This window comes from Haematobia irritans, chromosome 1 (genome assembly GCF_050003625.1).
Source record: "Haematobia irritans isolate KBUSLIRL chromosome 1, ASM5000362v1, whole genome shotgun sequence".
Taxonomy (NCBI): Eukaryota; Metazoa; Arthropoda; class Insecta; order Diptera; family Muscidae; genus Haematobia; species Haematobia irritans.
The window spans coordinates 66,389,046-66,401,827 of record NC_134397.1 but is presented as its reverse complement, the minus strand read 5'-3'; the positions used below and the strand labels follow the sequence as shown (position 1 = coordinate 66,401,827).

Below are 12,782 nucleotides of genomic sequence, written 5' to 3'. Positions count from 1 at the left end.
CAATCTGGTTCGTTCAACAGATGAAAATAATCGAGAAGGTTCAGCGGTTAAAACTAGAAGTGCCCATATGTAATAGGTACTTTTAGTTAATGTGGTATCACAATGGACTGAATAATCTAAGTGAGCCTGAATCTTAATCGGGCTGCCACTTTAGCCTAACCTACCCATTGAATGAACAAGAGAGACAAATTGGTCAAGGGTGATTTTGTACCATTCAAACTTTCTTATTTTCCATAATGATGCTTCAATTTCAGGGTTTCTGGCCGAAAACTGTTCTTTTTATAATTCCCCATAAATGTCCGGGCTTTGAACCGGGCACTAATCCAGTCATAGAAAATGGAAAAATCTCTGATAGAGCATCTCTTTGAGGCACATGGAACATCTTTTAATTTCTGCCTCAAAATAGTTTACTATATTTTAAAATAAGGAATGAAATTTGAAATTTGTTTTTGAAAATCGTTTTCCCATAGATTTTCTTTGTTTGGTTGATGCTCAAAGAAATTTCCCAATAAACTTATTTGCTAAAACGCAAATATTGTTGTTATGCTTTTTCCTTGTTTTTGTTGCTTCAATATTGAACTGAGATCCTCCATTTACAGTTCATTCCTCTCATCACAATAGAAGAATGATCATAAATCTTTACTGAATGTGTGATGTGTGTTCACACAACAAATAATGACAATTTTGAAAATATTTTGCATTGTGTATTGCAGAAGTATTTCCTGTGTTCATTTCGATTTTTCTATACACAAAAAATGTAAATTATAATTAGATGCTACAATAGATATATGTATGTATGTTTGTACAATATGTATATATGTAGACTGTATGGTAGACTAACAAAAGTGAAATAATTACGTTCTCATTTAATGCAATGAATAATACTTTTTCATTGTTCATTGCCAATGGTAAGGTTTTCTTCTACTATTTTTTTTTTTCATTTTCTATTTTACCAGATGGACAGACAGATATGTATAATGTGCGTGTGTGTTTGTTGTCATTCATTACCCTTCAGTTTTTTTGGTGCCAATTGACCCCTTTTTCCAAGCAATTGGAATTTTATACCGGTCATGGGACTGGTTGTATTTAGCCAATTGGTAGCCACTTCATGAATTTGTCTCTAGATCACAATGAACCCATCCCCTAACCGGTTCAAATGTCTCTATCACAGGGTTAATTAACACATTTCTGGCCCTTTTGCATCTATAACAGGGACAGTTCTATTTTTAGATTTTTTTTTCAGTTATATTTTCCCTACATTTGTTCATTTTCTACCAATATCACAAACATTTAAATTGACGTTTCAACGCTGGGTGTTCAATGGCGTTTGTGGCTGAATGCGTTAAGGCGTTTTGTTATGCTGCCAGTAAACCCAGGTTCAAAACCTGGCCGGAGCGAAAAAGTTTTTCAAATTGTAAAAATTAGATAAAATAACATAAGACAAATAAAAAAACATTGATAGAAATAAGAAGTAACATTGGTGGAAAAATTTGTTTTTTTTAGAGCTGTCTCTCTAACATGTCTATTTGAACTGGTTAATTGGTGGGTTGAAAACAACCGGTTAAAGGATTGGTTTGTAGGTATCTATGTGGGGGTCAATTGACCCTTCCTATGACAACCCCATGTTAATTTCACCGGTCACCTAACCAGTTAAAGGACCTGTACCGGCTATAAAGGACAGGTGAATCGACCGGTTTGGGACCAGTCCCAAGAACTGAAGGGTATGGGGAGAAAACTAGAAGTCCAAACTTTATGGAAATAATGGAAAAATGCCTATAAATCTTCTAACTAGCAATTTATAGTTGGCGATATAATGCCACAATATGTATACCCTTCACCACTACTGTGGTACATGGTATAATAAGTTTGTGCATTTGTATGTAATACCAAGAAATATTAGTCATAGACCCACCTTTTAGTATACTGCTGGTGGGCTTAGAATTAAATTCTGATTCGATTTAGCGATGTCCGTCTGTCTGTCTGTATATGTAATTTTGTGTGCAAAGTATAGGTCGCAGTTTAAGTCCGATCGTCCTCAAATTTGGCACAGAGTTTTACTTTGGCTCAAAGACAATCGCTATTGATTTTGAAAAAATCGGTTCAGATTTAGATATAGCTGTCATATATATTTATCACCGATCTGGCCATAATTGACGTATTTATCAACGTATTTTCTTAAAATTTCGTACAGCCATATGGTTTGCGGCTCTCGTAAAATATGCAAAATATCAGCCAAATCGGTTCATATTTAGATATAGCTCCCATATATATCTTTTGTCCGATTTGCACTTATATGGCCACAAAAGCCAGAGTTCTGTCCGGATTTGCTTAAAATTTTGCACAAGAATTGCGTTTAATAGTATCGTTAAGTGTGCCAAATTTGATTAAAATCAGTTCCGATTTAGTAAAGGGTGATACGGTCAAAATTTGGTCAATATAAACTTGACGTATTTCTTTCAATTTTGCATTTAAAAAACCTGAACAACCCTCATTTTGAAGGTGTGTGTGTGTAGAATGTTGCTCCTATTTTGATTTTGGAATTCACTCTTCAGTTGTCAAAATGCCGTCCAAGCAAGAAGAGCAGCGTATCAAAATTTTGCTCGCGCATCGCGAAAATTCGAGCTACTCACACGCAAAACTGGCAAAATCGCTAAAAGTTCCCAAATCAAGCGTTACAAATGTAATTAAAGTATTTGGGGAACGTTTGTCGACAGCCAGGAAGTCTGGATCGGGGGAAATCGAAAACCGGAAGCCGCTGAGACGACAAAGAGAGTTGCCGGTAGTTTCAAGCGAAATCCTAACCTCTCTCTCCGAGATGCCGCAAATAAGCTGGGTGTATCGTCTACAACCGTGCATCGAGCCAAAAAACGAGCCGGACTATCGACTTACAAGAAGGTAGTGACTCCAAATCGCGATGATAAACAAAATACGACGGCCAAAGCGCGATCCCGGAGGCTGTACACGACGATGCTGACGAAGTTTGACAGCGTGGTAATGGACGACGATACCTACGTCAAAGCCGACTACAAGCAGCTTCCGGGACAGGAGTTTTATACGGCATAAGGAAGGGGAAAGGTAGCAGATATTTTCAAGCACATAAAACTGTCAAAGTTCGCAAAGAAATATCTGGTTTGGCAAGCCATCTGTACCTGTGGCTTGAAAAGCAGCATTTTCATAGCTTCCGGGACTGTCAACCAAGAAATTTACGTGAAAGAGTGTTTGAATAAACGTCTGCTGCCTTTCCTGAAGAAACACGGTTGTTCCGTACTGTTTTGGCCGGATTTGGCATCTTGCCATTACGGTAAAAAGGCCATGGAGTGGTACGCCGCCAACAACGTGCAGGTGGTTCCCAAGGACAAGAACCCACCCAACACGCCAGAGCTCCGCCCAATTGAGAAATACTGGGCTATTGTCAAGCGGAACCTAAAGAAGACCAAAAAAACTGCTAAGGACGAGCAGCAGTTCAAGGCAAACTGGCTTTCTGCGGCGAAAAAGGTGGACAAGGTTGCTGTACAAAATCTGATGGCAGGTGCCAAGCGTGAGGCCCGGCAATTCGGATTTGGAAAAGCGAAAGCCTAACTGAATATTTTTCCTGAATTTTATACTATATTTATTGAACTTGAAAAAGAAATTTAATTTGATTTTTTTAAATAAATGATTTCACCGATTTACACGCGTTTTCCCTTGACCAAATTTTGACCGTATCACCCTTTAGCTCCCATATATATCTTTCTTATATGGCCTCAAAAGCCAGAGGTTTGTCCTGATTTGCTTAAAATGTTTCACTATGTGTGGTAAATTTTATTGAAATCGGTTCAAACTTAGATATACGCATGTGGCCAAAATAATAAGTACAGTAGAGTTTTTTTTTATGTTCCATGGTAAATTTAAGAAATATAGCAAAAAAAGCAAAATAATGTCTATAATATTCATATTAATGACGTACATTTAACTTAAAAGTAAATAATTTTCTGGGAAAGACAAGTGAAATGAAAAGCTAATCCAAATAAGGCAAAGTAAGAGTCAAAAATGAATGGACAAAATAATAAGTACATTTTCCAAAAAGCGGGAAATTTTTTTGGTTTAAATTGAACATAATTTTGTTACATTATCAATAACCAGTGTATCCAACTTTATTTTGATAACATTTTATACTCACTTTGACATACTGCTTACAAGCTTCCGACTGGTTTCATCTAAGTTGTCATTACCATGTAATCTTCACAAAATTCCAAAGTTGTTGTTTATTTTTGAATGTTTCATTCCCAATTCTGTGTTTTAACTCTCCCCAAAGGTTTTCAATGGGTTTAGGGTCTGGTGACTGAGTAGGCCAATATAGAAGGGTTATGTCATTGTCTTGGAATCAATTTTTAATAAAGCGAGAAGTGAGTTTAGGATTTTTGTCTTGTTGAAACACCCACCTTAGAGGTATGTTTTCTTCTGCGTACGGCAGGCAGCATTGTATTCTCCAATATATTTCTATATTCGAACAGGGTCATTTTATAAGTAATGCGATAAATTCGACCTAGGCCATACCAGAAAAAAACAGCTCCATATCACTATGTTCCCGCTCACATGTTTGACCGTCATTTTTGTGAAGCACATATGAAATTCTTTTCCTTGGGTTCGACGAACATTACGACTAGTACCATATCGGAATATTTTTTTTAGTGTCATCGCTCCACAGGATATTGCGCCGTTTTCTCTCACCTACCGTTCCTGACCACCTATAATGTTTTCTGATGAGGCATAGTCTCATCTTAAAAATTTTTTTTCCGTAGCGTAGGAAGATTTCTGACTGTTCGGATGGGTAATTTCGCATGCACTAATCGCTGCCAAATAGATCGTGCAGATATCGCATTGCCTATTTCAGCAGAAACTTGTCTGGATGATTTGAAAGGGTCTTTTTTTTGGAAGAGTGACAAAAAGATTATCTGTTTTTCGAAGTGTCTTGCTTGGTTTTCCACGTGTTTTCGCAGAACTTCTTTTCTGTAGGTCTTTTTGAACACAAAGTAACGATCTCTTAAAAGATTTGACGGTCGTTCAAAGAGATTTTCCCTCAAATCTTAGAGCTAACCCCAGTATTTTCTTTTCTACTACAATGACTTTTTCGGTTTATCTAGTAACGAATTTTTATTAATTTTTTATTATTTGCATTCAATTCATCGCCACTAAAAACACAATAACAAAGTTTTTACAAAATTTAAACATTTTCATATAAAAACGCATAATGTACTTATTTTTTGACCAACCAAATAAAGCGCTTCATCACAAGATAATACAGGAAACAAAAATAATGAAATTTTTGCGTTTTTATACCCTTCACCACTACTGTGGTACAGGGTATAATTTTCTTATTGAATCAGTGCTGCCAATATTGAACTTTAGTGACATGACGTAGATACAACACCAAATTAAACAATATGTTAGAGTTAGGACAAAAAAGAAAAAATGCCAACTTGTACTTATTATTTTGACCACATGTGTAGCTCCCATATATATCATTCGCCCGATTTGGACTAATATGACCACAGGGGCAAAAGTTTTACTCTGATTTACGTGAAAATTTTCAGAGGGAGTAAAATTAACATAGTAACTATGCATGTGAAATTTTATTGAAATCGGTTCAGATTTCGATATAGCTTCCATATATATGTTTTTTCCGATTTAGGTCAAAATACCCACAAATCGGTTAAGATATAAATATTTGTATATGGGAATATAAACTTTCATGAAGGAGTTGAGATGGTAACACAAATTTTGGTCTACAAAGTGGTGAAGGGTATAATATAGTCGGCCCCGCCCGACTTTACTTACTTGTTTACTTTAACTTAGTAAGCTGGAAATGTTTAACGTCCTGTGCAAAGAAGGTGGTTATAAATCCAATCGAAGTGTTGGAATTATGGATTATTATAATTCGGTCATAAATTATTGGCCATTGTTTACCATCAATAAATTAAACCCACCCTGAGCATTATGATTTATTCAAATCCAAATCACATATATAGAGAATTCTTGTACTCTGCTTCTACGTTAATAGCTTCTAGCCACATTGTCGTGGCAAATTCATTTAATAACAAGTTCAACGTTTTGAGATGGCAAAAACAAAAGTGAAAAAGTAGAAAAATAATGTCTGGCCTTTAGCCAATCAACCATCAACAAATACAAAAAAAATAAAAACCAATTCCTAAACACTATACAACCTCTCCACCATTTGGTTTCACTATGCGCTTCCATTCTCAAGATAAATAATAAAGGCAACAAACAAAACTAACGAAAAAGTAAGCACCTGATGCAATCGTTTTTTGTTTTTTTTTTTTTTTTTTTTTAATTCAAGTGGTGGCAACAAAAAGCAATTTCTTTTTAAGCTTTCTTGTTACTATTATCGTAGTTTTCATTATTGCTTTGTTGTTGTTGTTGTTACAACAATAACCACCACATTAAGCAATACCCGGTAGCGAAAGCGGTAAACATTTAACAATTTCCAAATTTGTCAGAACTATTAAAATGACGCAAAAATACTAAAAAAAAAAAAAATAAAATTAAAATTAAAAAAATGACGCATTAATTTTATGATGATGATGATGACTTCTTTTTGTTAAGAAAATAACATAACAATTTAATTTAAGTTTATAGTATGACTATCTGAGATTCTGAATCATTATCATTCGATGCAGTTGAATGATTTTTATTGATTATTAAGTCAGTTTACTAATATGCAAAATGATGTGTCAGTCTAGTTGTGAAATATTTACATGTACATAAAAAAATTTTCTGATTCAATCACGAAATTAATTGCCCAGCAAAAAAAAATTGGAAGTTCTTCTAAAGGCACAACTTTAGAAGCACTTCCAAAAATGTTCTTTATTTTAACTGCAGAGGAAGTTCATTTGAGTCAATTTTTTATAACTCCCCAGCAAAAAAATTTGGAAGTTTTTCCAAAGGCACAACTTTACACAGCAAAAACTCTCATTACCCGGTAATCCTGTAGGTAAGCCTATTTAAAAATTAATAACCACTTATTAATTGGCATCGCTTCGGATTACATTTACATACGCATGTCCTAGAAGGAAAGTACTTCTCCCCAGGCATACTTTCGGCGATAAAATAAGTAGTGCATTTAAAGCATATAATCACCTAATATGTAATGACTTATTCGTAGATACACCAAAGCTTGCAAAATAGCCACTTATTGTCTCAGGCAACCAAATCTCGAAAATATTGGTTTCTATCGCCGATTACAATGGATCCAAATAGGGCGAATGAATAGAAACGAATATTGTATAAATAAACAAAAAATCTAATAAATAATCTAAATAAGATTACACAAAAATTATATTCACACTTAAAATAGAAATAAATGTAGGTTGTTTAAGGGAGTTGTATGGGTGAATTACGTTATAATATATCCAATAGCCAATTCACATAAGGTTCGAAATCTACTAAAAGTGGATTTTAAGTCTCTTTTTTATAAGGCAAATGGCATTTGAAATTTAGTTTAAGCGCATTTTGGAAGTGTAATGTGAATGAGGTATAAGAAAGCATTTATTTAAAACATAATATGATAATGTCATTAAACACAATTATTATGAAATATTTGTGGTAAAAATTTCTTAACGGAAAAATTTTCAGAATTACCGTTACATTACATATTCTTTTTGATTTTTTATGTAAGTGCTGGATTATGTGAATAATTATACCTAATGGTACCATCATTTATTCTATTTTATTAATTCGTTAACTACAACTGCCTAAGATTTGAGAATAACAATTCGAAAATTACCGAGAAGTATTTATTATTGTCATTACAAGTTAGTCATTATAACTCGCCGCAATGTAATGCAACGTGTAATGACAGCTTTACTTCTGGTAATGTCAATTGTAATTAGATGTGGTTACCTAGTTTTTGCTGGGTAAAAGCACTTCCAGGAGATGCACTCCCAGTGATGTTCTTTATTTTAACTAACCAGAAAGTTCTTTTAGTTCAATTTTTTATAACTTGGTTTTTTCATACCTTTAATGGTTAATTTTAAAATTTTTTGTTTCAAATAGGTTAAAAACAGAGTAAGAATTCATAAAATGGTAGAAATCATTTAAATTTTGTCGAAAAAATTCGAATTCCAATCTGAAAAAATTGTGAATTTTTGAAAATATTTGTAGTCAAACGTTTCCGACAAGCGTTAGAATCCTTTAAAATTATAAAAAAATTATAAAAATTATTTATTTGACAAAATGTAACAAAATTTGTTTATTTACATCCACAACATTGAATTCGGATCACACCTTAAAAAGTGATGCAAATTCAGTGCAACGACTGTTGAAAGGGAGGACTTCCGTCCTATGACAAGCCCATGTTAAATTCATTGCTTCTACGTCAATTTTGCACCACTTCCGGATCCAAAAAGAACATTTTCATTACTTTTTTGGAGACGCTTTTTTTGCTGGGTGATCCAATTAATTTTTTAATTGAAATGTCTTCAATCACGAAAATGATAGGTGATCAATCACAGTTTTAATTGTGCATATAAAAAATTATTGATTAAAAAATTAATTGATTCCATTAGAAAATTTCAATTAATTTGTTAATTGATTCAATTAAAACTTTAATTGATGTTGATTGCAAAACTCAATTAATTTTTTAATTAAAAACGGTAACTATTTTCAATTACTTTCTGAATTGGCTTTTTAGTTTGATTAACAATTAATTGTTTGAAATACATTTTCAATTAAAAATTTAAAAAATCATCACTTTTTTTATACCCTCCACCGTAGGATGGGGGGTATATTAACTTTGTCAATTCGTTTGTAACACATCGAAATATTGCTCTAAGATCCCATAAACTACATATATATTCTGGGTCGTGGTGAAATTCTGAGTCGATCTAAGCATTTCCGTCCGTCTGTTGAAATCACGCTAACTTCCGAACGAAAAAAGCTATCGACTTGAATCATGGCACAAGTAGTTGTTATTGATGTAGGTCGGATGGTATTGTAAATTGGCTATATCGGTTCACTTTTACGTATAGCCCCCATATAAACGGATTCCTAGATTTGGCTTGCGGAGCCTCTAAGAGAAGCATATTTCATCCGATCTGGCTGAAATTTGGTACATGGTGTTGGTATATGGTCTCTAACAACCATGCAAAAATTGATGCACATCAGTACATAATTATTTATAGCCCCCATATAAACCGATCCCCAGATGTGGCTTGCGGAGCCTCTAAGAGGAGAATATTTCTTTCGATTCGGTTGAAATTTGGTACGTGGTGTTGGTATATTGTCTCTAACAACCATCCAAAAATTGGTCCACATCGGTTCATAATTATATATAGCACCCATATAAACCCATCCCCAGATCTGACCTCCAGAGTAGAGGTATGCCCGTGACACGAAATTCTCGTGACACGCGTGATTCACACGTGAATCACGTGAGTCGTGACCAAAATCCAAAGCAAGTCTCGTGAATGTGCGTGAATGAGTCGTGCGTGATACATAAAATCGGTTCGGAAATGTGCGTGAATAAAATGTCTGCAAAATCACGCTCACGAAAAAAATCAAGATTTAATACATACTCGTATGTTAACTGAAATTAATTTAGCCCTCGAACTACTCGTATATTCTATTTTTGAATTTTATTACCTTTGCTGATTTACGTTTGGAAAATGTCGTGAGGCTAGTGAATCACGAGAATCGTCTTGAATCGTGCGTGAACGTGATTCTTTAAAAGTAGTTCGTGCGTGACTGATTTTCATTTCGTGAATGTGCGTGAGTGGTTACCAAACGTATCGTGCGTGAATAAACATTTTGTTTCGTGAATGTGCGTGAGTGTGATTGAAATTTCAGTCAAATTCAGTGATTGAAATTTCAGGCAATAATTGGTCCATATCAGTTCATAATTATATATAGCCCCCATATAAATCGATACCCAGTGCTAGTACAGGGCCACTAACAACCATGCAAAAACTAGTCCATATCGGTCTATAGTTATATATAGCCGATGGCCAATCACATCACGTTGGATCAATCACATTGGTCCAAATCGCCAAAAATAATCTATCAAAATTTTATTTCTATAGAAAATTTTGTCAAAATTTTATTACTGTAGAAAGTTGTGTCAAAATTTTATTTTTATAGAAAATTTTGTCAAAATTTTATTCCTATAGAAAATTTTGTCAAAATTTTATTTCTATAAAAAATTTTGTCAAAATTTTATTTCTATAGAAAATTTTGTCAAAATTTTATTTCTATAGAAAATTTTGTCAAAATTTTATTCCCATAGAAAATTTTGTCAAAATAAAAAATTTTGTCAAAATTTTATTTCTATAGAAAATTTTGTCAAAATTTTATTTCTATAGAAAATTTTGTCAAAATTTTATTTCTATAGAAAATTTTGTCAAAATTTTATTTCTATAGAAAATTTTGTCAAAATTTTATTTCTCTAGAAAATTTTGTCAAACTGAATTATATACGTATTTAATCGGCCTTTTTTTGTTTAATATATACCCCGCATGGACTAACTTACAACCCTACGGGAAATGGAACAACCACAGGACCGGTACAGGACTAGTCCCTGGTTTGTATGGACCAGTCCCAGTTCTGGTCAAAATGTATGGAAGGGATCGGTCACTTTAACATGGGTTTGTCATTGACGGCGTAAATTTACACTTTAGGACACGTCTTGGACTCATTCCAAAGGACACGTCCTGGGACAATTTAGCAGGAGCACACCATAGACAGGTCCTCAGGACTCACACTCGGACAAACTCTTAGGATAGGTTAGGTTAGGTTATGTGGCAGCCCGATGTATCAGGCTCACTTAGACTATTCAGTCCATTGTGATACCACAGTGGTGAACTTCTCTCTTATCACTGAGTGCTGCCCGATTCCATGTTAAGCTCAATGACAAGGGACCTCCTTTTATAGCCGAGTCCGAACGGCGTTCCACATTCCAGTGAAACCACTTAGAGAAGCTTTGAAACCCTCAGAAATGTCACCAGCATTGCTGAGGTGGGATAATCCACCGCTGAAAAACTTTTTGGTGTTCGGTCGTAGCAGGAATCGAACCAACGACCTTGTGTATGCAAGGCGGGCATGCTAACCATTGCACCACGGTGGCTCACGGTGGCTCTTAGAAATCTGTTTCAGTTTGGACATCCGAATCGCATTCGAACATTTGAAAACATTTGAAATATGTCGAACAAAAGGTTATTCTGATAATTTTATTTCACCAAATGTGTAGATCCAAAAAGATTTTAATATCAAGTGACTACGGAAATCAATAAATACGACTATTTAAAAATTGCAACTAACTGGAGCATCGGAACCAGTTCTGTGATGGGTCCGCCAATTTGCACCAATTTCCCGTAGGGAATTTAGAAGACGGTGTTAAGAAGTTTTAAGATACCTTGTCATCGGCAAATGTTACCGCAACCCCAGTAATTCGATTGTAGATGACAGTCTTTAGTAGAAGTTTCTACGCAATCCATGGTGGAGTGTACATAAGATTCGGCCTGGCAAAATGGAAAAGTTCGCAAAGTCGATTATTTCTAAATCATAAATATTAATTTTTTAATTCTCATTAAAATTCCTAATTCAGAAATTCAAGCACAAAATTCCCTAAGCATTTTCGAATCTGATAGTGGGGGAAAAAGTAGTGTAACACTAAAGTCACAGTTTTTTTCACAGAGACGAAATCGCCCTAAGTGTTTCATGTGAACTAGTTATTAGCAGCAAGTCTTATACTGTCATAATTTTACTTTAGTCTTTTGCCTTTGTTATAATATAAATTGTGCTCGGCCTTTAGATAATAACATAAAGAAAATACCAAAATTCTAATTTTTCAATTTTTTTTTTGTATGAATTTCAGACTTCAAGAAGATCCACCAACTGGTGTTTCTGGAGCGCCCACAGATAATAATATTATGATATGGAATGCTGTGATTTTTGGTCCACATGACACACCCTTCGAAGATGGTACATTCAAATTAACAATAGAATTCACCGAAGAATATCCCAATAAACCGCCAACGGTTAGATTTGTATCAAAAGTATTTCATCCCAATGTTTATGCTGATGGAGGCATTTGTTTGGATATTTTACAAAACAGATGGAGTCCCACATATGATGTATCAGCTATATTAACTTCAATACAGGTATAATGAAAAAACAAAAAAAAAATAGTAATCAAAGAGCCAAGTGTTATTTATTTTATTTTATTCTTATTTTTTCCACATTTACAGTCTTTATTGAGTGATCCAAATCCTAATTCTCCAGCTAATTCGACAGCTGCCCAACTTTATAAGGAAAATCGTCGGGAATACGAGAAACGAGTGAAAGCTTGTGTAGAACAAAGTTTCATCGATTAGCCATTCGCCGTTGCCGCCGTTATTAAAGCCTTTAATTTAATGAAAATTAATCTTAAAGAACAACCACAACAACAACAACAACAGCAAAAACATTTTCACCTGGAGTTCATTTTCACAATCCATTCAGTTTTATAAAAAATGCTAATTATCAAACAATAAATAAACCAAAAACCAATCCCTCCTTTCACTCTCGCTCGCGTCCCTTCCGCGCAGACAGTACAGTACAGAATATATAGATATATATATATAGGAGCCCAAAGAGGAAATATATAAGTATACAGTTTTATTCGTAGTCGTCGTTTCACCCACAACAAAAACAAACAAATGTTGAAAATCCAAATTAATTATAAAAGCAAAAATATCGAATACTTTAAAAGCAAACAAAGAAAAAAAAAAACAAACAAAATAAGGAAAAAA

The 12,782-nt window shown here is 34.2% G+C and overlaps 1 protein-coding gene across 1 annotated transcript in view; it reads left to right on the top strand.

Moving 5' to 3' along the window:
* The window catches only part of Ubc6 (ubiquitin conjugating enzyme 6), a 29,665-nt gene extending 17,125 nt beyond the window's left edge, over positions 1–12,540 (top strand). The window contains exons 2-3 of the mRNA XM_075290665.1: positions 11,867–12,152; positions 12,240–12,540. Coding sequence (XP_075146780.1) covers positions 11,867–12,152; positions 12,240–12,365 — 412 coding nt within the window. The 3' untranslated portion in view covers positions 12,366–12,540. The remainder of the gene's footprint in view (positions 1–11,866; positions 12,153–12,239) is intronic.
* Positions 12,541–12,782: the final 242 nt, after the last annotated feature.